Source organism: Prionailurus viverrinus, chromosome D1, assembly GCF_022837055.1.
Source record: "Prionailurus viverrinus isolate Anna chromosome D1, UM_Priviv_1.0, whole genome shotgun sequence".
Classification (NCBI taxonomy): Eukaryota; Metazoa; Chordata; class Mammalia; order Carnivora; family Felidae; genus Prionailurus; species Prionailurus viverrinus.
This window is the reverse complement of record NC_062570.1, coordinates 104,918,041-104,943,445: the sequence shown is the minus strand read 5'-3', so window position 1 is coordinate 104,943,445 and position 25,405 is coordinate 104,918,041. Positions and strand designations below refer to the sequence as shown.

At 42.4% G+C, this 25,405-nt stretch overlaps 2 protein-coding genes across 4 annotated transcripts in view; one reads left to right on the top strand and one right to left on the bottom strand.

Annotated features, from left to right (window-relative positions):
• Positions 1–25,405, top strand: part of LOC125176649 (membrane-spanning 4-domains subfamily A member 4A-like) — a 98,700-nt gene that overhangs the window by 23,296 nt on the left and 49,999 nt on the right. The window contains exon 2 of the mRNA XM_047878422.1: positions 8,932–9,033. Within this exon, the coding sequence (XP_047734378.1) occupies positions 8,932–9,033 (102 nt within the window). The remainder of the gene's footprint in view (positions 1–8,931; positions 9,034–25,405) is intronic.
• MS4A7 (membrane spanning 4-domains A7) lies at positions 563–24,047 on the bottom strand. 3 transcript variants are annotated; one of them, XM_047878420.1, is made up of 7 exons: positions 23,905–24,047; positions 14,787–14,946; positions 9,311–9,445; positions 7,526–7,582; positions 5,594–5,800; positions 2,011–2,112; positions 563–916 (listed from the first exon to the last, which is right to left on the bottom strand). In XM_047878420.1, exons 2-7 carry the CDS (start codon positions 14,931–14,933, stop codon positions 743–745), a joined length of 822 nt encoding a protein of 273 aa, XP_047734376.1. In that variant the 5' UTR covers positions 14,934–14,946; positions 23,905–24,047; the 3' UTR covers positions 563–742. The 3 variants fall into 3 exon arrangements, with proteins under 3 accessions (XP_047734376.1, XP_047734375.1, XP_047734377.1); XM_047878419.1 differs by having other exon boundaries at positions 23,796–23,917; XM_047878421.1 differs by lacking the exon at positions 7,526–7,582 and having other exon boundaries at positions 23,796–23,917.

Below are 25,405 nucleotides of genomic sequence, written 5' to 3'. Positions count from 1 at the left end.
TTGGGTCTTTACTGGGTAGGTGAGGTTGTTTACTCCAGTACAGTAATAAAATTATGGCTAATTTCTTCTTTGGTCTAGAACCTAGATGGGGAAGAGCATTGTGGTAAGTTATAATCTTTGAAGCCAGAAATTTCAGAATAAAGTCATTAAATGAGACAGAATATTGAGCCACATTTAATTGACAGACATGCATTTCATTCAATTGAAAGAAACGGAGCTGTATCTTCTTGAAGTACTTTTAATTTAAAAGTTCTTGCAATCCCTACTATATAACATTTAAGCAATATGAATGTGAAAATAATACGGAAGTGGAGACTGCATAGCCATGTGACTTGGCCACTTTACACCAGCACAAGCGTGCACATTTTCTCCTCTTATTTAGGGCTGAGTGAACCACTTTCTGTTCAGTTTACCCACCTGGGATTTGAGAGACTCTTTCCTTTTCTTTTCTTTTCTTTTCTTTTCTTTTTTCTTTTTTTTTTTTTTTTTTTTTTGAGAGAGAGAGAGGGAGCATGAGCAGGGGAGGGAAACAAAGAGGGAGAGAGAGAATCCCAAGCAGGCTCTGCACTGTCAGTGCAGAGCCCGATGCGGGTCTTGAATTCACTAACCATGAGATCATGACCGCAGCAGAAATCAGGAGCTGGACACTTTAACGACTGAGCCACCCAAGCACCCCAAGAGATTACTTTCAAGAGCAATAAAATGACTCTTACTGAGCAAGTGCAAAACAAAAACCGTTTTTCTAAAGGTTTCTTTCAGTGTCTAAAGTAGCTGAAATTTCAGGAAAGTCTAACCACACTTTGCCAGGAGCCCTGGCTTTCTCCTTTTTCTTCTGAGGCGTTACTCCTATGCATGACCTTGAAGGATTTTTGACATGTTGGATATGACCTTGTGATTGAGGCATGGAAAATGTACTCTGGAAAAGATAAAGTTTATTAGTGGGTTTTAAACTCTGATTTTGGAAGCTTTTTTTGATCCATATTTGAAATGCATTTCCCCCAAATGTATGGTAGTAGCCTTTCCAACTTTACCAAAATATAAAATGCATCAGTATTAGTTCGAACAAATGCTATGCTGTGATCTGCTAATCATATTACCATTTACCAATAAGATCATAATTGAGTCATAATGTATTCCTTCCCTTGAAATAATTTCTTTTTTTTGTCTTGGAAGGCAGGAGGTTTATTTTACACCGGTGGGCCCAGAGGAGATCATTCGCCAGAGATCTAAGCCCTTTAAATAATTTCTTTAGAAAAAAATGGGTTTTAGAGAAAAGACCAGCAGTTTTGAATTGTAATGTCATGCCCTAAGAGGAAGTAAGGAAGAACACAGGACACCATCAGCAGAACAGAGATGCCCTAGTAAGATACGACTGCATTAGCAAGGGAACGGGGTCGTGGAGACTCTAGGGAGGCAGATGGCTGTGTTCCTGACAAGAAGAAGGAGATACAGGCTTTTCATTCTCAGCCCATCAGCCTACATCATTTGTTCTCCTTGTGATTTTATCTGAGCCTTGGTTCTTTTATAGGGGGTTGGAGCAGGTGATTTCTTTCTTATTTTTGAGTTTATTTATTTTGAAAAAAGAGTACACATGGGGGAGGGGTAGAGAGAGGGGCAGGGAGAGAGAGAGAGAATCCCAAGCAGGCCCTGCGCCACCAGGGCAGAGCCCGATGCGGAGCTCGAACTCACGAACCACGAGATCATGACCTGAGCCGAAGCTGGACGCTTAACCGACTGAGCCACCCAGTCGCCCTTGGGGCAGGTGATTTCTAAAACCATTTTAGCCATTCTAATAAGCAGGTCTTCTGGTTTGTGGGCCAGAAGGCACTAGTAATCTCAGATACCAGTGTCATCGTGAAGGAGCCCATTCATAGAACTCTCTCCTCACTCTGAAAGTTGACTGCTACGTGAACCTCATTGCCTCCTCTTTCTGCCACTTTTTAGACCTGGAACATCACAGCTCCAATGTCTGGACCCAGCAGGTGTCATGTGACATGTCAGAGTACTCACCCCTGGGTTCTTGGAGTACAGCTGTTTCCACCAAAGGATGGAAGCATAGGTAGCCGTTAAGAGTTCCAGCACAGTGAAAATGAGCATCACCACCAGCACCCCCTGTGAATCAAGACAGGAACAGTTGGTGCCATCAGCTAGCCCTGTGCCTGACTGAGAGGAGACTGGGGGTGAAGGCTCTAGCCGTGGAGAGAATAAGGCACAGAAATAAGCAGCAACGGTTTCCTCTCAGAACCGTGGGATCCCACCTTCTGAGACAAGAGTAACCCTTCCTTTATCACTAGTTGTTTTCACTGGTGTGATGTTTCTAGTGTGGATTTGCCTTTACTTATCCAGAAATGGTCTCAGTTCATCCTTTCCATCTGAAATCTATTTTTTTTTTAATTCTGAAATTCACCCCACTTATTTCTCTTTGCGCACGTCCTCTCTCCCTGGCAGGCTTACTGGGGTCACATTAGATGTGTGCTGGTTCTTTTCAGTTCGCTGCCTCCTACCTGTCTGTTAACCCGTCACTCATATCTTTCAGATTTTCACTGCGATGTGTTGTGCTCCATGTGATTTGATCAGACCTCAATTTCACTTCACTGTTTATTTCTTTGGATATGTTGAATCTCCTCTTTAACTGATAACACTAAATGGTTCATTTCAAAGATTATAATTTGCATTTCTAATCATACTGCTTAGTTCTTTTTCAAATCTACTCTTTTTTTCTTGCTGTCATGTTATCTCATGTTGGTTTTAATTCCTTTTCTTTATGTCTTTATTGTTGAAAATATGTTTTCATTATGGTCTTCCAAATTGGTATATAACCTCCAATTCTTGAGCAACTAAACTTTCATATTTGCTGCTGTAACCCGTTTTTTTTCTTCGGTTTTTCAAAATATTTTTCCTCTCAGATGATGTCAGTATATGGGTGCGTGGGGGAGGATTTTTTTTTAATTTTTTTTTTAACGTTTATTTATTTTTGAGACAGAGAGAGACAGAGCATGAGTGGGAGAGGGGCAGAGAGAGAGGGAGACACAGAATCTGAAACAGGCTCCAGGCTCTGAGCTGTCTGCACAGAGCCCGACGCGGGGCTCAAACTCATGGACCGTGAGATCATGACCTGAGCCAAAGTCGGACGCTTAACCGACCAAGTTTTTTTTTTTTTGTTAATTTTTTTTTAACGTTTATTTATTTTTGAGACAGAGAGAGACAGAGCATGAACAGGGAGGAGCAGAGAGAGATGGGGGAGGATTTTTTGATATGTAGGACAGACCCATTGGTTGGGTTTGTGGATGACTCCCTAGATGGAAACTTTAGGTTTGATTCTGATAGAACCTCAGGAGATCCAGACCCAGGAACAGTTTTTAAGTGAATCCCTGTATTTGAGGTTCATTTGTTTTATATGGAATTTGGATTTGGATACTGTCCATCCCTGCACATGGCTTGGTGAGATGATTTCATCCTAGAAACTTTTATGGTAGAGTTTCTTTAAGCTCCTTGGGATGTTGGGCAGAGTTTTCCTTGTCTTATTTTCATAAATAAGGTACATATTCAGTCTCTGCTTCTAACATTTTTGCAGGACACTCAGTGCGGGCTTGAAGAGCTTCAGATTTGTCATGGACATTAAAATGCCATTATCCCAGCTTGTAACACCTATATTCCCATCCAGGCCTCCCTGGTTTTCTGGTCTCAGCTCTTACTTGGTTGCCCGGCTGCAGGATCCTTCTTAGCTCCTGGAACCAACGATGCCTTTCTTCCTTGATCTTTTTCTGCCTCCCACCCTCTCTTCCTTCCTTCTTCCAACCTCAGATATATATCTTGAATCTTTTGATGTGTTACTTTGCTCAGGTTATCTTTGTGTTAATAAAGAGCGGACATTTGGAGTCAAGTCCTACTGCAACTTCTCCGATTCTGCAGGAAGTTCTCTGGTTGTCTGAGAGTAGGAGTCAGTTTGATGTATTGAATTTAGTTTCCATTGAGTTAAACCCTCATGCCCCAGCAGGGAGGATGTCTCCCTCACCCTCCTGGCTTTGCTCTGCACCAGGCTGATGCCATATCCTGGGCTTCCTCGCACTGATTTTTAACCAGATGCATTTCTGTGCCCTTCCACTTCCTCAAGCTCCTGCATCAGGGGGGTTGCTTTTGGCAACCTCTGGGTCACACAGGCAGACTCACAGAAGTCTGTGAGTCTGGAAACTTGCACACACGTTCTGGGATTCCTGAGACACGTCCAAGGGAATAGGAGAGATTTCATCTATCTCCCTGGCTCCTGCTAGAGGAGTCACAAAGGAAGAAAATTTTCTCCCTAAAAGGCCAAAGTTTATGGTTTTAAAACTATGAGCCTGTATATAGAGAATTGACGAAGCCAATGTTTTTATCGTCAACCACTGGTGACCATCCAGTGTGGGGGGAAAAGTGGCAAGAAAATGTTGCAGAGATGATGGCATTTCTGCTAGGATTTGAATCCGTTGGAGGCTCATCTCCCAGCCCCTTCTCACTCTGCCAGCTTAGCTGGGCCAAAGTATAATTATGTGTTTGGGCTTAAAAAGTCCAAATTCTGTAGCTAACATAATGTGGATAAAATTCAAATAAAGAGGGCTATTTCTGCCTGCGTCGAGGGGGGAGAAAATGCCTTTTCAACAAAGGAGGCACTCCGAGAGCTAAACCTATTGAGAATGGAATGTTTTCTATGCAAGAGAGACTGCTGACCTTATCTTCTTTATCCACTTATCTATCTGTGGACTCTCAGGTTGCTTCTGTATCTTGGCTATTGTAAATAATGCTGCGGTAAATACATGGGTGCATATATCTTTTCAAACTAGAATTTTTGTTTTCTTTGAGTCAATTCCCAGTAATGGAATTGCTGGATCGTATGGTATTTTTATTTTTAATTTTATGAGGGACTTCCATACTGTTTACTACAGTGGCTGCACCATTATACATTCCCACCCAACAGTGCACGAGTTTTCCCGTTTCTCCACACCCTCTCCGACACTTGTTATTTCTTATTTTTTTGATACTAGTCATTCTGATAGGTGTGAAGTAATACCTCACTGTGGTTTGGGTTTGCATGTCCCTGCTGCTTAGTGAGGTTGACCATCATTTCATGTGTCTGTTGGCCATCTGTATGTCATATGTGGGATAATGTCTGTTCAAGTCCTCTGCCCATTTTTTAATTGGATTATTTGTTTTATTAGTGTTGGGATGTATAAGTTTTTATATATTTTGGACATTAACCCCTCGTAGGATTTATCATTTACAAATATAAGTTGTCTTTCTGTTTATGTTTTCCTTTGCTGTGCAGAAGCTTTTTATTTTGGTGTAGCCCCAATAGTTTATTTTTGCTTAGTTCTCATGCCAGAGGAGACATGTCTAGAACCCACAAGTCTTCTTTATTTCCTTTTTTGACTTGGCACAATGCATCCCCTATATTTTTCAGTCTGCCGACAGGACTCAACCACAGTTTGGGGTTTTTTTTTTTTGGTCTGCTTCCAGCCATTCAGATCAACAAGACACAGACTGCTGAAAAAGCAGAGATTATGCAAAGGAGAGAAACTAAGAATTTCACAGGCAAGATACTCAGTCTGAAACTACTTACCGTCAGACTGACACTAGCCAGGAGACAGTCCTTGAATTCATAAGTTGAATAATAGTACCCCGAGTAAGGCAGTGAGGATAGGTATTCCCTTTCTGAGTCACACGGTCGAGAGGCCATCTCCAAGGCTACCAGGCTATCAGCAAGGAGGAAGAGGCCTGCTCCAGCAGCTAGAGAACTCGCTGCACTTGCGGTCAGGGTGCTCATGGCCTGAGAAAGAAAATTTGCATTGGGATGTCACAACAGGAGCAGCATGTGATGCTATTAACCCTCCGTCCATTGTACTACATCGTTGCGTCCCTGAGTCTGTTTCCCTTGTAATCTGTGCACTCGTAGGGGGCACAGACTATGTTTTATTCACCTCTGTATCCCTCTTCACTACCTGGTTTATCACCTGATACAATAAGTAAATGTTTGTTGAGTGAGAGAATGCACACGTAACTCCTCCTCCGGTATAGGAGTTCTGGATCCTTGGCTGTCTGCAGCACTGAAGACAGAGATGGCTTACTGACTTCCCCAACAGCCTTAGAGTCGTTCTATTGCTTTCAGCCCTTTTAGAATAGGACCTTTGGTCCCTCCTACACCAGTGTATGGCTTTTATTTCCATGAAAGGGAGAACTGGAGAAGCTAGAATACCTACCTATAGGTGGATCAGGCCCAAGAACCACGTTCACCACATTCTGATTTGGGTCATATTCTATATTTTGGGGCAAAGGGTTCTCGCAGAATATGATGTCTCTGCAAAGACACTAAGGTGCCACACTCTGTGCCAGGTTCCCAGCATGTGCTCATTTCTCTTTGAACGTCATTCAAGGATACTGTGTGTCTGGGGGATGACTGCTCTGCCCTTCCTTCTCCCTTGGCCTGGGAGCCGTGTGGCTTCAAGTGCTGAGTTCCCAAAGGAAGTGCCGATGGAATGGGCGGCACCTTTGCCCAGAGCTGCCACATGCGCACTGGAGCCCACGTACTGTCTTGTGTCCTGCGTGCAGAGCCCACATCATGCTGGGTCATCCCAAGTATGGTTTTCCCTTTCAGGGTATTCAGGACGCTTGGGAAGCCACCTGTGAGAGCCACAGCCACATGTTCCTCTTCCCCATTTTATAAATGAGAAAACTGAAGCCCAGAAAAGGAAGGAACTTTTTCAAGCACACACGTGGGTCAGTGACAGATCTGAGACGAGAGTTTCCTGGTGCTGGGTCCAGAACTCTGACTCCATCCAGTGGGGTGAACTCTGTCCCCTGGTTCTGGGGTTTAGATTCTAGCTTCAAGTATAAGGAACATATACCAGCCTCAGAACACCATCTTCTGTGCCCTCAACCGTAGTTAACTAGATCTTGGATCTTCCTGAGTCCGGATGTGGCCCTTCCCTAAGTCATCTTTGTGAGTGTGTGGCAAGGCAGAGGGAAAGGTTGCTAGAGTATCAAAGACCCCACCCACACACCCCTGACTTTTGTCAGGAAAGTGGCTACAGTCTGTTAATTCCTTGTTTCTGAGGGGGTGGGGGAGCTAGCCACAGGATCTAAGCCCACACACCTCTGCCTCTGACCTTGCCGTTTAGGGAAATTGGCTCATTCTGAGACAGGTTTTTCCGGAAAAGGAAGTCTAGGTTCTAGAAGGTCATCTACCCTGTTCAGGGCCAAGCTAACAAACTGCAAAGACTCCATGGTTTATTTAAAATTGTCTACCATTGAAGCAACTGAAGTAAACCTTGAAATATGACCCAGGAGCACATTGCATAGGGGAAGAGTACTGGTCTAGGAAACAGGGAATTTGGCGTTTACACCCAGTTCTGTCACCAGACCAGCAGTGAGAACTCTCTCCCCTGCTCAGAGCCCTATTTCCCTAAGCTGTCAAATGGACACTTTGAACTAGAGTTATTGCCTCTGAAGTTCTTTTTATTCCGGCGAGCTGAGATTCGACGGCTCTCATACTTACAAAGGGCATAGTTGCCTTTTTCCCAGAAATGATTGAGAGGGATCCAGTAATGGCAAACTGCTCAGAGAAGAGAGAAATGATCAGTTCAGTTGTCTTGTGGAAATGTGTGCACCATGTTACTATCCATCAATCAATAAGTAATGTAAAACTCTTAGATAACACTGTAGGAATGGTGTCGGTCCATATTAAGAGAGAGGCCTTATTTCTACTCTCAGGATGCTTAACATTGACTTTAGAGAAAGGGCAGATGCAAAGAGGATTGGGATTTATGTTAGCGAAAATCACTGTGAGCTGAGGTGGCCTGGAGCGGAGGTATACGCAGAAAAAGAACAGTGCTAAGTTATGAGGTGGGAAGAGAGGAGGTTGAAGAAAACCAATGACTTGAAGGGATATGAAGGTGGGAGCAGCCGACAGAAGCATGTAGGAAAGGGGCTCCAATGACAGAAGGTACAGAAACAGGTGAGCTTCAAGCACTGGTGTAGGGGGCCTGAGTTAGACTGGGAGTTGAAGAAAGGGGGCGGTACAGGGTCAGGTGTGAAGAGTCTCTCATCCTGAAGCCCCAGAAGTCAGTATTTTAAGTTTATTTATTTACTTTGGAGGGGGGGAGAGCAGGGAGGGGATGAGAGAGAGAGAGAGAGAGAGAGAGAGAGAGAGAGAGAACCCCAAGAAGGCTCCCCACTCAGCACAGAGCCCAATGAGGGGCTCGATCCCATGAACCATGAGATCGTGACCTGAGCTAAAATCAAGAGTTGGACGTTTAACCAACTGAGCCACCCAGGTGCCCCCAGAAGTCAGTATTTGAGCCCAGTAGTGTAAGGATCTGGCTGGTGGAGGGAGAAAGTTCTAAGCTGAAACATTGGTTAAGCTTGTGCCTTAGGGATTGGTAGTAGTCACAGACAAAGAGGGTCCAGCATGAGCTGTTCCTGCCTTTCATAAGGGAATGTGGGAGCTCAACCACTTATTAGAGAAGTAAGGATAAGTTATGCTCTGGGGTCCAGGAGCAGGGCTTCCCTGCATCACTGCATAGTTTGCGTTCACATAAAGGCTGTATCCATACAGAGGTGATGCCCTGTTAGAATTCATCTGCCCAGAATGTGTGGTTTTTCCTCCTTTGTGTAGGATACTACATGGAAAAGAAGTGGCCCTTTGTGGGAGGCATGACTAGACCCTGGCTAGTCTCCAAAGAAAAGGCCCCCTTTCCATTAGCCATTAGATGGAAAGTAGCAAAAAAAAAAAAAAAAAAAAAAGTTTTCCAAATTCTCAGGGTTACTTCTGAACACATAGCAAGAGTGTCCTTGCTTCCCGTGAATCTTACCATCACCAGTTTGATTCTCTGCAGACCTGTGGCATTTACCCATGGTGCTCATTTTATTTTAAAAATGGTCTTTTCACTCTTTACCTGACAGGTGGATTATTCTTACACTGGAGGGAATGCAATGGCCTCATCAAAGACCCGAAGAAGAATGTGAAAAATCTTCTACTTTTCCAGAGGTCGGCTGTGAGGCCAGGTAAGAAGTGTTGTGCTGGTATGCCCACTGTATTACCCTCTTGCCTCCTGCCCTGGCCAGCTACTCCCTGGGATGGTGACACAGGAGGAGGGATTAGACTCCTCTGCTGCTCTTCCCGAATGGGAGAAACGTGACATGGGATGATGACAGAGAGAAAGCTAGAGGCCTTGGCCACCTGCTCCTTTCTCCCCACCTCTTGGGACTGAGTCACTCATGATCTAGTACCCACTTAGTGTTTAAAGAGCATATCCTTTCTTGGAGACCCCATTCTACTCACACATGTAGCTGCTACAAATGGGTACCCAGACATCAAAATGGTGGAAGTTGTTGGCTTGAAGTGGGAAGAGTAAGGAGCAGAAACCAAAATCGCCCCCAAACTTGAAATCAGCAGGCAGCACATAATCTGTATAATCTACAAGAGAGAAGACGGAAAATGCTAGGAACATACTTGGAACAGATGAAAGTGATTATTTGAATGTACATTGTGTTTATAAGGAGTATAAAATATGCTATAATGTGTCATATTAAAAGGGGGGGGGGGAGTATTACAAGGAGCCAGTAAGCATTCTCTAAGAGAAACTCATGTATACCTAACTTCTTCCTTTCTGATAGGATTAGTAAACTAGCAAATCAGGAAGTGATAATATATACATTTTAATTTTATTTTGAAAAATATAGTTGACATTTTTTGTTGTTGTTGTTCTAGGAAAAGTAGGTGGAGAAAATTGTTCTGGACAATAGTCCAGTTGGATGGATGTAGAAAGCAAACTTACCAAGGGAGAGTTAATAAAGGGCTCAATTTCAATTGAAATAAAATAAAGCCATAATTCATCTTACCTTCTTCATCATTGAATTTTGATAATAATTACTGTTTTTATGACACCAGTGGTAATAGTCTACATTTGTTGAACACTTTCTACACTCTGGTTATTTATCTCATCTTGTTTATGGATGAGAAAAATGAGGCACTGGGAGTTTAAATAGCTTGTACGAACCCACACAAATGGCCAAGTGGAGGAACTAGGACTTAGCCCTATTACTTTGATCTAGAATCCACACTCTTACCCACTGTTTAATGCATATGCAATTAAAAGATGGTACAAAAACCTAGGATAAATAATGTAAAGTCAAGAGAATTCAACCATTCATACAATTAATATTTATTGAATATCTGTCCTGTGCCAACAGCAGGGAAATGAAGCAGATGAAAGTCACTGCCACTGGCCGTGTATTATGTCCTTTACAGAGATGTTCCTTGGAAAGTGGAATTAGTTAGGAGCAAAGTAGTAGGAGGCCCGAGGAGTACTGGGGACAGAGTGCAAACCCTGTAGGGTTTTGTAGGCTATTTTATCAACTTTGCCTTTTGTTCTGAGTAAAAAGGGAAGTGAAGTGGATAATTTTGAGAAAGTGATTTCTATTTTTAAAAGATCATTCTAATGCTTGCCGCATCGAGAATAGATTATGAGGAAACAGAGCAGGGACATCAATAAGGAGGGCATTGTAGTAATTCACAGGTGAGATGATGCTGACTTGAAAACGACATTCATAGTAGAGGTAGTAAGAAGTAGTTGGATTCTAGTTGCACGGTGAAGAGTAAGCCTCTAGGATTTACTGACAGTTTGCATGTGGATTATAGAAGAAAGGAATGAAGGTTGCTTCCAAGGGTTTTGGCTTAAGCATCTGAAATGATGGTGTTGACATTTATCTGAGATGGGGAATGTTGTATGAGGGGTGGGTTGGGGGACAAAAATGAGGATTTCAGTCTGGGACAGGTTATGGGAGAGGTGTAGATATCTCAGTGGAAATGTACATAGGCTATTGGTTATAGGAGTCTTAACTTTAGAGGAGAGAGCCATGTAAGGGAAATAATCTTTTTCTTCCCAAGCCATCAGTGAAGATCATATTTAAAACTATATTAGGGGCGCCTGGGTGGCGCAGTCGGTTAAGCATCCGACTTCAGCCAGGTCACGATCTCGCGGTCCGTGAGTTCGAGCCCCGCGTCAGGCTCTGGGCTGATGGCTCAGAGCCTGGACCCTGTTTCCGATTCTGTGTCTCCCTCTCTCTCTGCCCTTCCCCCGTTCATGCTCTGTCTCTCTCTGTCCCAAAAATAAATAAACGTTGAAAAAAAAATTAAAAAAAAAAAAAATAAAACTATATTACTGTGTGAGTTTACCACTGTAGCAGATGTAGCAACAAAATGGGGACTGAGCAATGGAGCACTCCAAATTTAGGGTCAGATAAATAAATAGAAACAATCAAGGAGTATAAAAGAAGCAGCCAAGAGGGAAGGAGGAAGACCAGAAGAATGTGATGTCCAAGAAGCCATATGATTAAAATGTTTCAAGTAGGAGAGGGTAGTCCGCTGCATCAAACACTTGAACATTAACAGTGGAGACTTGGAAATTGGGTTACTAATGTGGAGCAAGGGAGACAAATCCCATTGGATGTGTTTCAAGAGAGAATATCATTCAAGAGGAGCTGGAAACATTAGACTTCCCACCCCACAGAGGAGTGTTGCTGAGAAGGCAAGTTGCTGGTGGGGCATTAGCTAGAGGGCCTGCGAAGTTATAAGTGTCTGTTTCTGCTATTTTGTTCTCAAGATAGGAGAAATTGCAGGAAGATTCTTTCCTCATGGAACTGATCACAAAACATTTGCAGAGAGCATGGGGAGGATTACTGGAACGAGTAATGAGGGATGGGATTCACTGCACAAGGGAGGCTCATCGTTAATTAGAAGATGGGCATTTGGTTAGTAATGCGGAGGGGAGAGACAATATATGGCACCTATGGGAGTAATTGCAGATGTGTGGCAGCTTGTGGACCTTCTCTCCAGATTGCCTCAGTTTTCTTTCTTTTTTTTTTTTTTTAATTTTTTTTTCAACGTTTATTTATTTTTGGGACAGAGAGAGACAGAGCATGAACGGGGGAGGGGCAGAGAGAGAGGGAGACACAGAATCGGAAACAGGCTCCAGGCTCTGAGCCATCAGCCCAGAGCCTGACGCGGGGCTCGAACTCACAGACCGCGAGATCGTGACCTGGCTGAAGTCGGACGCTTAACCGACTGTGCCACCCAGGCGCCCCGCCTCAGTTTTCTTAGTATGTTAGGAATCCAGGTAATCAATGGAGAAGGATTGAAACCTATTGAAATAGTTTTCTGGGATAGCAGGAAAGTGAATGGATGAAAGAAATATCGTGTTCTTTTTAAGCAGCTTTTACAGTCCCTTTGAGGTTATGGTCATAAATCCAAAGTGGAGTCCGTGTGTGTATTTGCCAAGGTTAGTTGCATGGGTTCAGGGGCAGAATAGGCAAAGGGGCAGAGTTAGAATTAAACCAATGTGGCAGTTTTTCCTTAAGGAGGACAAAGCTGTTGATCGTGGCTAGGTGAGGAAGGCTCCATGAAATAGGGATATTATCAGTAACTCCCAGAGAGGTTAGAGAAAGTTAGCATCGACATAGAGTTGGAGGGAGTGATCTGGAAAGATCAGAGGTGATGGACTATGGGATGTTTGAAAGTAGATAATGGTGGGTTTATTGCCATTAGTATTGGTAAGGTCCAGGGTACGACTCGGGAAATGTTTGTCTATGGAAGGATGAGCAACATACCTGGGGAGAAGAGGTCAAGGAGCAGACAGGACATGATATTGGAGGGATCATATACATGAGTATTGAAATAGCCAAGACTTACGATATGAACTCTACCCTGGGAGTGATAGTGATTGAGGAGTCAGTATCTTGAAGATAAAAGGCACATTATCCAGGAGAGCAAAAATAGTGGCAATGACCTGGAATCCTTCTGTAGAGCAAGAGAACTGTGAGAATGGGGCTCTCTTGTTTTGTTTTGTTTTGTTTTCTTTTCTTTTAACTGTATAGTTCATCTATTACCCTAAGCATGTAAAATAGTGACTGGCACAGTGAAGGTGCTCAAAAAATGACAGCTGAATGTATAAATGAATAAATGTATTTCCAGTATCTCTTACTGATTGCTGAAGCACACAGTGAAATGTGTTTGTGATTCTAGGCCATAGGTAGGCTAGATCGTAGGGAGCAGGACAGGTCTACACAGAACCAGTTGTCTGGAAGAAGTAAATTAAGGCGTGAGTATTGGTAAATGATAGTAGAATGACAGATGTTAACTGGTTTTATTTTCAAGCAACATAGTCATCAACTGATTTTTCTAAGGATGATCACTTTTCAAAATTGCCGCTATGTCATTTAATGTTATTTTCTAAAACACTGATTGTTTTTAGGTTTTTACATGAAACTCATTCTTCTAAAATTTTAATTCTCCTTTCAATTCGCAACTAGTCCTGATGTTAGGATTACCTAAAAGAACTTTTGAAGTTTGTGACTATTAACAATTACTTGAAATAATTATTTGTTTCCAGTGCTCAAAATATAGGTAACATTTTTAAAAATGTCTCTTTTGGGAGGAAGACTGAAGTAGGACTTTTCAGATACTACATAAAAAGGGTAACTGTGTTGTTTTATTTTTCTTTTTTAAGTGGGAGTGAGTTACTTAGTTGGATGACATGAGATTATTTTTTTAAAGTTTATTTATTTATTTTGAGGGAGAGAGAGAGAGAGAGAGAGTGCACAAGATGGGAAAGGGCAGAGAGGAGGAGAGACAGAATCCCAAGCAGGCTCCATGCTGTCAGTGCAGAGCCCGATGCGGGGCTTGAACTCACATACTGTGAGATCATGACCTGAGCTGAGATTAAAAGTCAGCCGCTTAACGAGCTACACAACCCGGGTGCCCCTGGATGACATGAGATTCTAAAATAGGAGCTTTTAGAAACTGAGAGGAGAGGACTGATCTAGAAGTGCCCGAGAAGCAAAGAGACTGCCTTCACTTCTATGCCCAGAAGAGAGGGTCACAGTGGAAACAGTGCCCTTGAGAGCTAGGTTCCTGTTTGCACGATTGATGAGGAGGCCTTTGAGAAACAAATCCAGGAATGAATCGGATTATGCTGTTAACAGACCCTGAATTCTAGAGGACACAACCAGGCAGGTTTCCAAAGTCAGAAATGAATAGGAGTTGGGTCTTAAAAGGGGATAGTCAGAACCAGGTGGACATTAAAGTCCTGAGTATGAAGGATGATGACTGGGGACATTCGGATGTCTTATGGTGAGGCAGACAGGGAGAAAATGTATGGTGAGGTTAGTCCAGATCGTCTCATCTCAAAATGGTTAAGAAATGAGCTCAAGGGGCCCCTGGGTGGCGCAGTCGGTTAAGCGTCCGACTTCAGCCAGGTCACGATCTCGCGGTCCGTGAGTTCGAGCCCCGCGTCAGGCTCTGGGCTGATGGCTCAGAGCCTGGAGCCTGTTTCCGATTCTGTGTCTCCCTCTCTCTCTGCCCCTCCCCCGTTCATGCTCTGTCTCTCTGTCCCCAAAATAAATAAACGTTGAAAAAAAAAATTAAAAAAAAAAGTTTTAAAAAAAGAAATGAGCTCAAAATAGACAGATCTAATTTAATCACATTGAGTAAAATCATGTGCTTGAATCCAACATCTACTACAATAAAGACAAATGACAGGAAACTTTCTTATGTAGATTTCAAGTGGAGACCTAGTGGTTTTAGTTTATAGAAAGGCCTGAGGAGGACACAGTCTTCCCATAAAGCGCCATTTCATGTCCCAGTTGGCCTGGAGTCAGAGAAAAAAATGAGAGACTCTCCCAGATCCACTGTAGATATGTAGTGTGGGTATGTTTGCAGTATTTTCCACAGTGTCTCCCTTCCAGTGACGTGGACTTACTCCAAGGACTGTAGTTTCTTTTTGCAGAGTGTTTGGTGGGTTGTCCTCTTTTTGGTAGCTGTGTCTAGGTTTCTCTCTTTTGGGGATGATGATGCCATTTGGAGTAAAGCTGTCAAAGGCTCCCTTGGTCTTGGGCTTTGATAGCATGATCCTGACGATGCTGGAAGAGGCAGTGAACTCAATTAGGTCCTGAGGTTCGACTTAAAGATATGAAACCATCCAAGATTTTTCTCCATTGTCCAAGAGGTGACCTGTCCTTTAGGAACGAAAGTTAATGTGGGGAGCAGTCTGGAAAGCTAGCGTGCTTGGCACAGTCCATCCATTGTGGACAGAAAGCGTGTCACTGGGAGAAAACTGTGAACACAATTGAGAGGTGAACCATTCATATAGAACTTTCCTTGCGGCCTTGAGTGGATTCACCTCGCTGTCCTTCCAATGGCCCCTGCTTCCAACATCCCTCTCATTCCTGTGTACCTCTGCTTCCCCTGTGCCGCACTCCCACACCACACGCCCCAGGATCGTACCTTTATGCTGCACCTTTGCTGCTCAGTCTTCCTTCATAGTCTCGTTTTCTTTCCATTAAGATGTTGATTAGCTGGGGGGCCTGGGTGGCTCAGTCAGTTAAGCATCTGACTCTTGACATCAACTCAGGTCATGATCTCAGGGCTTATGAGATCTAACCCCGTGTCAGGCTCCGCATTGAGAATGAAGCCTGCTTGGGATTCTCTCTCTCTGTCTCTCTCTGCCCTTCCTCACTCACACTGCCTCTCTCTCTCTCTGTCTTTCAAAATAAATAAAGACACATTTTAAAAAAATGCTGATTAACCCTATTCCACATCTCTTTCTTGTATAGGTCCTGTCCCACAGAGAATGACTCCCTTGCCCATATTAGCTTAATAATTGTTAATATGAACATTTATTTAATGCTTGCTGAATTCCAGGAACTAGGCCATTGTAACTCTGGTCTTTAAAGCAACTTAGGTGTTACTAACCTCACTGTATACATTGGAAACTCGGGACTAATAAGTTCAAGTTCAAATACACAAAGTGCCTAGCCTGGCACATTGAAAGTGTTTAATATGTGATAGCAAATATAATAATAATCACTATTTTTAAGTTTATTTATGTATTTTGAAAGAGAGAGAGAGAGAGAGAGCTCATGACACATGTGAGCTAGGGAGGGGCAGAGAGAGAGAATCCCAAGCAGGCTCTGTGCTGTCAGCATGGAGCCCCACGTGGGGCTCGATCTCACGAACAATGAGATCATGACACGAGCCAAAATCAAGAGGTCAGATGCTTAACTGACTGAGCCACCCAGGTGCCCCAAATATAATTATTATTATTCCGTGTTTGCAAAAATGTCTGAACCAAGTCAGTATAGCTCAGAAGCTTATGATATTTTTCTAAATATCACATTAATTCTCCTCATCTTCCATTCTTCTTCCCTAACATTGGCAATTTCAACATAGACTCAAGGAGCATAGCATCTGCTGCCCACCAGCTCAGCAGTGTTTCTGGTCTCTATGATATGGATAGCAGAGTCCAGCCCCTGGGATGCTCCTTAGGTCTGTTCTTAGCACAACATCCTCCCTCTTGAAAGTCATAGTTTGGATAAAGGCTTGTGATAATCTGGTGGTACCACAGGTCTCTGCTCCCTGATCCTTCTCAATGTCTGGGCTCTTTTGGGTGGGATGCATAACATACAAAAATTAGAACTGGCACCCACAATCTCATTACTAGTGAGGGTGATGGGAAAGGGCACTGGGCTGGAAGTCCAATGCCTCAGCATCTAGTTGCATGTCTGAGCATAGGTCTTGGAGTCCAGTCCCATGCTCATATTCTAGACCTACCAATTATTACTAAACTCACGATAAGCAAGTTGTTTTTAGCCACTTCATAGGTTCACAGTGAGGGAGAGATGAGATGATGCATGTAATGGGTTCAGTATAGAGCAGGGCACATGATATACTTTCAATACCTATTAGTTATATCTAAAGCTCATTGGGATTCCAGCTCAGATATTTATTAGTTGGCCACAGGCAGGTTATTTCCCCTCATTTATCCTCAGTTTCATTACTTACAAAATAGGAATAATAAGGCTATCATGAAGGATGCTTGTGAGGATTTGGATGAGGTGATTTAGGTGAGTGCCTTTTGTTGTGTCTCTGTGATCTTTATCAGGTGCTCCATTGTGCTCAATAAAAGGTTGGTGACCTCCACTCCATTTCTGCTCCTAGATCTGTGCCCTGGTCATTTCTCATGCTCTCTGGGCATCAAGTACCTTATTTTAAAAGTCATTAAAAACAAAGTTCTCCCTGTCTAAGGAGATAATTTTCACTTTGGGGGATTTTGGAGTCTGGACAGAAGTATGGTTGAGGTAAGATGAACAAAGAGGGAAGTAGTGTTGACACTGAATCCTTTGCAGTAGATCTGGGGCAAAGAGGCCATGGATGAGCATTCCAGCACATCTTTAAGATGAGGCTTAGCAATCCCTATCAAAATGACACCAGCATTCTTCACAGAGCTAGAACAATCCTAAAATTTGTATGGAACTAGAAAAGACCCCAGTAGCCAAAGCAATCTTGAAAAAGAAAACCCAAGCAGGAGGCATCACAATCCTGGACTTCAAGCTATATTACAAGGCTGTAATCATCAAGACAGTATGATACTGGCACAAAAACAGACACTCAGATCAATGGAACAGAATAGAGAACCCAGAAATGGACCCACAAATGTATGGCCACCTAATCTTTGACAAAGCAGGAAAGAATGTCCAGTGGAATAAAGACAGTCTTTTCAATAAATGGTGTTGGGAAAACTGGACAGCAACATGCAGAAAAATGAACCTGGACCACTTTCTTACACCAGACACAAAAATAAACTCAAAATGGATGAAAGACCTAAATAAGACAGGAAGCCATCAAAATCCTAGAGGAGAAAGCAGGCAAAAACCTCTTTGACCTCAGCGGCAGCAACTTCTTACTCAACATGTCTCTGGAGGCAAGGGAAACAGAAGCAAAAATGAACTATTGGGGCCTCATCAAAATAAAAATCTCCTGCACAGCAAAGGAAACAATCAGCAAAACTAAAAGGCAACTGATGGAATGGGAGAAGATATTTGCAAATGACATATCAGATAAAGGGTTAGTATCCAAAATCTATAAAGAACTTATCAAACTCAACACCCTGAAAACAAATAATCCAGTGAAGAAATGGGCAGAAGACATGAATAGATACTTCTCCAGAGAAGACATCCAGATGGCCAACCAACACATGAAAAATGGTCAACTTCACTCATCATCAGGGAAAAACAAATCAAAACCACCACGAGATACCATCTCACCCATGTCAGATGGCTAACATTAACAACTCAGGCAACAACAGATGTTGGCAAGGATGTAGAGAGAGAGGATCTCCTTTGAACTGCTGGTGGGAATGCAAACTGGTGCAGTCACTCTGGAAAACAATATGGAGGTTCCTCAAAAAATTAAAAAATAGAACCACCCTATGAGTCAGCAATTGCACTACTAGGTATTTATCAAAAGGATACAGGTATTATGTTTCAAAGGGGCACATGCACCCCAATGTTTATAGCAGCGCTATCAACAATAGCTAAAGTATGGAAAAAGCCCAAATGTCCGTCGACGGATGAATGGATAAAGATGTGGTATACACACACACACACACACACACACACACACACACACACACACGTACACACACACACACACACACACACACACACACACACACAATGGAGTATTACCCAGCAATCAAAAAGAATGAAATCTTGCCATTTGCAACTACGTGGATGGAACTGGAGGGTATTATGCTAAGCGAAGTTAGTCAGTCAGAGAAAGACAAAAATCATATGACTTCACTCATATGAGGACTTTAAGATGCAGAACACATGAACACAAGGGTAGGGAAGCAAAAATAATATACAAACAGGGAGGGAGACAAAACATAAGAGACTCAAATACAGAGAACAAACTGAGGGTTGCTGGAGGGGTTGTGGGAGGGGGGATAGGCTAAATGGGTAAGGGGCACTAAGGAATCTACTCCTGAAATCATTGTTGCACTATATGCTAACTAGGATGTAAATTTAAAAACTAATTAATTAACTTAAAAAAATTTTTTTTAATTCAAGAAGAAGATGAGGCTTAGATTTTCCTCTATGTCAGAAACAAGACAGGGATATCCACTCTCCCCACTGTTATTTAACATAGTACTGGAAGTCCCTGCCACAGCAATAAGACAACAAAAAGAAATAGAAGGAATCCAAATTGGCAAGGGAGAAATAAGACTTTCACTATTTGCAGATGACATGATACTTTACATAAAAAATCCAAAAGACTCCACCAAAAGATTGCTATAACTGACGCATGAATTTAGTAAAGTTGCAGGATACAAAATCAACATACTGAAATCTGTTGCATTTCTGTACTCCAATAACAGAAGCAGCAGAAAGAGAAATCAAGGCATCAACCCCATTTACAATTGCACCAAAAACAATAAGATACCTAGGAATAAACCTAATAACCACAGGGGTGAAAGACCTGTATTCTGAAAACTATAAAAAACTGCTGAAAGAAATTGAACATGACACAAAGAAATGGAAACACATTCCATTATCATGGATTGGAAGAACAAATATTGTTCGTATTAATAAAATGTCTACATTACCCAGAGCAGTTTACACATTTAATGCAATCCCTATCAAAATACCAAACATTTTTCACAGAGCTAGAACAAATAACCTTAAACTTTATATGGAACCACAAAAGGCCCCAAATAGCCAAAGCAATCTTGAAAAAGAAAAGCAAAGCTGGAGGCATCACAATTCCAGGCTTCAAGTTATATTACACAGCTGTAGAGATCAAGACAGTATGGGACAAAAATAGACATATAGATCAATGGAACAGAATAGAAAACCCAGAAGTGGACCCACAACTATACGATCAATTAATCTTCCACATTGCAGGAAAGAATATCCAGTGGAAAAAAAGTCCCTTCAACAAATGGTGTTGGGAAAACTGGACAGCAACATGCAAAAGAATGAAACTGGACCACTTCCTTTCACCACACACAAAAATAAATTCAAAATGGGTTAAAGACCTAAATGTGAGAAAGAAAACCATTGAAATCCTAGAGGAGAACACAGGCAGTAACCTGTTTGACATTAGCCATAGCAGTTTCTTACTAGATATGTCTCCTGAGACAAGGGAAAAAAGCAAAAATAAACTATTGGGACTTCATCAAAATAAAAAAAAACTCTGTACAGTGAAGCTCCCATCCCTACAGAATGGGAGAATATAATTGCAAATGATAAACTGATAAAGGGTTAGTATCCAAAAGATATAAAGAACTTATAAAACTCAATACCCAAAAAACAAAGAATCCAGTTAAAAAATGGGCAGAGAACATGAGTAGATATTTTTCCAAAGAAGACATACAGATGGCCAACAGACACACGAAAAGATGTTCAACATCACTGATCATCAGGGAAATTCAAATCAAAACGACAATGAGAAAAAGAGAGGGTACTATCAAATACCTATCCTATACTAGGCACCATATTTGCCTTTGGAGATTTTGAAAAGCTGCACAAAAGATTTCAGAACGTAAGAGATTTCAAATCTGAAAAGAGATTTCAGATATATACTATGTGGTAGAAAAAAATGTAAATATGGAATAAAATATTTTTGGAACTATAAAAAAAAAACTACAACGAGATATCACCTCATACCAGTCAGAATGGCTAAAATTAACAGCAGAGGAAACAACAGGTGTTGGCAAGGATGTTGTGGAAATGCAAACTGGTGGAGCCACTGTGGAAGACAATATGGAGGTTCCTCAAAAAGTCAAAAATAGAGGGGCACCTGGGTGGCTCAGTCGGTTAAGTGTCTGACTTCAGCTCAGGTCATGATCTCATGGTTTGTGGTTCGAGCTCCGCATTGGGCTCTGTGCTAACAGCTCAGAGCCAGGAGCCTGTTTCTGATTCTGTGTGTGTCTCTCTCTCTACCCTTCTCCTGCTCATGCTCTGTCTCTCTCTGTCTCTCAAAAATAAATAGTTTTTCAAAAAGTTAAAAGTAGAGCTATCCTACTACCCAGCAATTGCACTACCAGATACTTACCAAAAGGATACAGAAATACTTATTCAAAGGGATACATGCACCGAGATGTTTATAGCAGCATTATCAACAATAGCCAAATTATGGAAAGAGCCCAAATTTCCATGACTGATGAATGCATAAAGAAGATATGGTGTGTATACACACACAATGGAATATTACCAAGCCATCAAAAAGAATGAAATCTTGCCATTTGCAGTGTCATCGATAGAGCTAGAGAATATTATGCTAAGCGAACTAAGTCAGAGAAAGACAAATACCATGTGATTTCACTCATGTGGAATTTAAGAAAGAAAACAAGTGAACACAGGGAGGAAAAAAGAGAGGAAAACCAAGAAACAGACTCTTGACCATAGAGAACAAACCGATGGTTACCAGAGGAGACATGGGTGGGGTGGATTACATAGGTGGTGGGGATTAAGGAGGGCATTTGTAGTGAGCAGCGGGTGTTATATGTAAGTGTTCAATTGCTAAATTCCACACCTGAAACTAATATTATATTGTATGTTAACTAACTGGAATCTAAATTAAAAAAAAAAGAAATAAAATGAGGCTCAGAGAGGGTAAATAGTTTGCATAGTATTGTATATCTAGCATATGATGGAGGCAAGCCTTGAACTCGGGCAGTGTAATGCCATTGCTCTTCTGTGGGTGGGTGTGCTGTGCCCATCTAGCCACACATGATGCTCAGCCCCTCTGTCTTCCCTCCCTTGTAGCCAAGGTCCATTGACTACCACTCTCCATATTCATCGACAGGAGATCTTCTGACCTTGGAGATTTGTTCCCATATTCTGAAAACTTGACTTCTGCTGCACTCCTGTGGTTTGCTAGCCCAAATGTGCAAGGTAAAGACTGGAAGGGCGGTTCCCAGGTTCTGGGGGAGGAGGAAATGGGGAGTTGCTGTACCATGTGTAGAGAATTTCCACTGTGCAAGATAAGTTCTAAAGATCTGCTGTTAAGCACTGGGCCTTCAGGTAGACATACTGGACTGTGCATTTAAAAATCTGTTAACCAGTAGATCTCACGTTAAGTGTTCTTACCACAATAAAAAACTAAAAGAATAAAATTGGGAAGAAGGAAGGAAAGAAAAAAGATTGCCTCCCAACTTCAGGATTTGAAAACAAAATCTCTGTAGTTCTGGATTCCTTCCTATAGGATTCCTTCCTATATTTTTCAGTCCTCATACCCAGGGACTACAGGATCTACTGGGTTCTAGTCCTGAACATCTAGCCAGGACCTGGATGCCTGGTTGGTACCCTTACCAGATTCTCGATAACATGTCTATTTATTTTCTTTTATTATTTTTAATCGTTTTGTTTATTTTTTCAACGTTTTATTTATTTTTGGGACAGAGAGAGACAGAGCATGAACGGGGGAGGGGCAGAGAGAGAGGGAGACACAGAATCGGAAGCAGGCTCCAGGCTCTGAGCCATCAGCCCAGAGCCCGACGCGGGGCTCGAACTCACGGACCGCAAGATCGTGACCTGGCTGAAGTCGGACGCTTAACCGACTGCGCCACCCAGGCGCCCCTAATCGTTTTGTTTAAAAGAGTGTATCACATAGCAATTACAGTCAAAATAGGGAATACATTTTGAAGAAGAAAAGGAAGTTCCTTAAATCTCAGCTCCCACCCAATAACTAGCGTTTCATACATATCCTTTCTACCTCATTTTCTCCCTTGTCTTTCTCTCTGTATGTTTACACACATTCATTGTTCTACATAAACAGAGTGGTTCTATACATGCCATTTAGAAATCTTTCTGCACTCAACATTAGTCTGTGGACATCTCTGACAGTCATGTATGCAGATAATAAAACTCCTAAACTCAAAAGCTACGTGGTACTTGATACAGTGTGGATGAATCTTGAAGACAATATGCCAAGTGAAGTAAGCCAGTCACAGAAGGACAGATGTTGTCTGATTGCACTCCTGGAAGGCACTCAGAGTACCCAAGTCCCTCAAGACAGAAAGTAGAGTGATGGACACCAGTGGCTAGGTGGAGAGGGAAATGTGGAGTTAGTGCTCCATGGTCATGATCATGGGCTTTCCGTTCCGGAAGATGAAAAAGTTCTGGAGTTCAGTCATGGGGATGGTTGCACGAGAATGTGAATGTACCACACCACCGAACTCTACACTTATAAATGGTTAAAATGCTAAATCTCGTGTTATGTATATTTCATCACGACGAGAAAAAAGCCACTGTATTCAAATTAATAGACGTTTCAAGATTCATTTAACCAGTCGTGTTATTTAGGTTATTTCTCTCCCTCTCTCTCTCTTCTTTTTATTATCATTATGAACAATGCTACAGTGAACATCTTTGCACTTCTGTGGTGCCTCGCCTGTTCAGTCATCTCCTTAGAGTAACATTTAGAAGTGGATTTACTGAGTTTAAGGCTATGATAACTTGTATTGCTGCTTTTTAGAGGGAATGCTGTAGAACCAGGATTCTGTATGGTTTCACAAGAAGTCCCCAGACTAATGCCATCATCTTCAGACTTCACCCTCTGTGAGGGATACTTTGTCCCTCTACATTCAAGTGGAGGAAAGCTTGGGGTGGCCCACCACATTTCCAGGTGGTTCTAAAACCCCCATTTTGGAGATAAATCATAGCTTAGAGGACTGCTCTGCATACAGCGATTTTCTCTATGACAGAAATGGATTGAACAACAGGCTCCTAATGCAGGATCCAGGCTAATTGCACAGTATTTTCCGAGAGCATATTCTGTGTGAGACTGAGCAACATACCAAGAAATGTGGAGAATTGTAGAAAATTGTCACCTCAAGTCTTGGAGGAAACCTAAGGATTGTTTCGCCCAATTCTCTTGTTTGGAAAGTGAGTAAACTACAAACCGGAGCAGGGAATTGACTCACCAGTTCATGCAGGTGCTCGGAAGAGAGAGTTAAGAATATGATTCCTGGCTGGCTATTCCAAGGACAGTCATCTCCCCCCAAAGTACAGGATGCAAATGAACATGCCCACCTGTTCCTGGAGCCCAGTCCTCTGAGTGGTGGCTGGTGGGCCAGCTTTCTGCTTGGGAGCTCTCAGCCAGAACCTCCTACTGGCTGTTCCTGCCAGAACACTGTTGGTCCTTTGCTCTCCAGCCTCTGAGACTTCCTGCCCTTTTCTCAGAATAGTAGTTATGATTACACAAGATATGGGCTTCACTGTACTTACATTCAACACATGAAAAATACCTCTGCTTCCTCTTTATAAATTTCAAAGTTTGGAAAATAACACAGACTACAAGTAACACCTAAGAATAAAGAGCTTGTGAAAACTAGTGATGGTCCCAGTTAGAATTTATTCCCCGCATCGTAAAAGTAAGTCAATCAGTTCTGTCTTCGCCTGAGTTTTCTGCCTACTAAATAGGGATGGACAATAATAACTCCACTGTTGGCTTTTGGGAGAATCAAAGAGAAAGGATGCGAAAAGCTTACAAAAACCAGGCACTCCATAACCAGTGATAACGATGTTCATTTTGGATTTGGGAGAATTTATATATTTCCCCATTTCCCAGGCTCTTAGGGCAGACTGAAAGCAACGTATGGGGACTTGCTGTCCAACTGTCACTTCTCTGAGTGCCTCTTTGTTCTGTGCCTCTGGCTTCATCTCTTTGTGCTCTGGGAAGTCCAGGCACATCTTGGGAAGGATTCAGTGGATGGGGGTCAGAGGCAGAGACCCTGACTACATACAAGCTCACATTCTGGGAAGTACCGGGTGTTGGGGGGACATTGTTGCCACTTGTCAAAGCGTTTTAAGGCTCTTGCACAGCACCCTCTGCTCAGATCATTCTAGGAAGTGTGGCCTGCAGCAACAGCAGGCAGCGTGACATTCTCCATACTTTCTCAGTTTCCAGATGGCGGCAAGGCTGTCTGCTGGGAGAGGAGCAAACCTAAGCCAGGGGTGTTTAAGAAACTCATAGGATACTTGGAGAGAATTTTAGTACAATCCTTTTATTCTCCAGATGAGGAGCCCACCACAGGTCACTCATCATGGGACTAGAATCCAAGGCTTTTGGCAGCTGGGTCCAGGTGTGCACCAGGGCAATAGTCTGTCACTTTGTCATCGTCTTCATCCCCATGGCCAATGTCATCGTCATTGAGGAAAACCCTCTTGGTCCAGACCTTCCTCTGGGTCTGCTAACTACTAAACAAGTTGTCAAAGAAGGATGCTGGTCATTGGGCTTCTCTCACATCTCTTCTAAGTCTGAGAAGGAATTCATGGGAAAATCAGTGAAATATCCAGTCAGTTTTCTCATATATAAAAGGATAATGAAAAGGTTTTCAGAATTTTTGTGAGGATTCAGTCATATATTGTCACGTATGTAAGTCTATATACTGTGCTCAGCAGAGAGTCTTGACATATATTAGAATTCAAAAAAATCTGTATTCTTTGCCCAACATCTTCTCCCACCCCCTTTACAGAAAAGTGTATTTCATGTCTCAATAGTTTTTCTACATGAACTCTAAATCCATCCTCC

What these genes read in the sequence shown, in the direction of transcription:
- MS4A7 (XM_047878419.1), bottom strand. An exon ending in CATTTGTAGCAGCTACATGT is followed by an intron (nt 7,583 to 9,310) that starts GTGAGTAGAATG and finishes TTCTCTGAGCAG; the next exon opens with TTTGCCATTACTGGATCCCT. An exon ending in TGGCTAGTGTCAGTCTGACG is followed by an intron (nt 2,113 to 5,593) that starts GTAAGTAGTTTC and finishes CTTGATTCACAG; the next exon opens with GGGGTGCTGGTGGTGATGCT.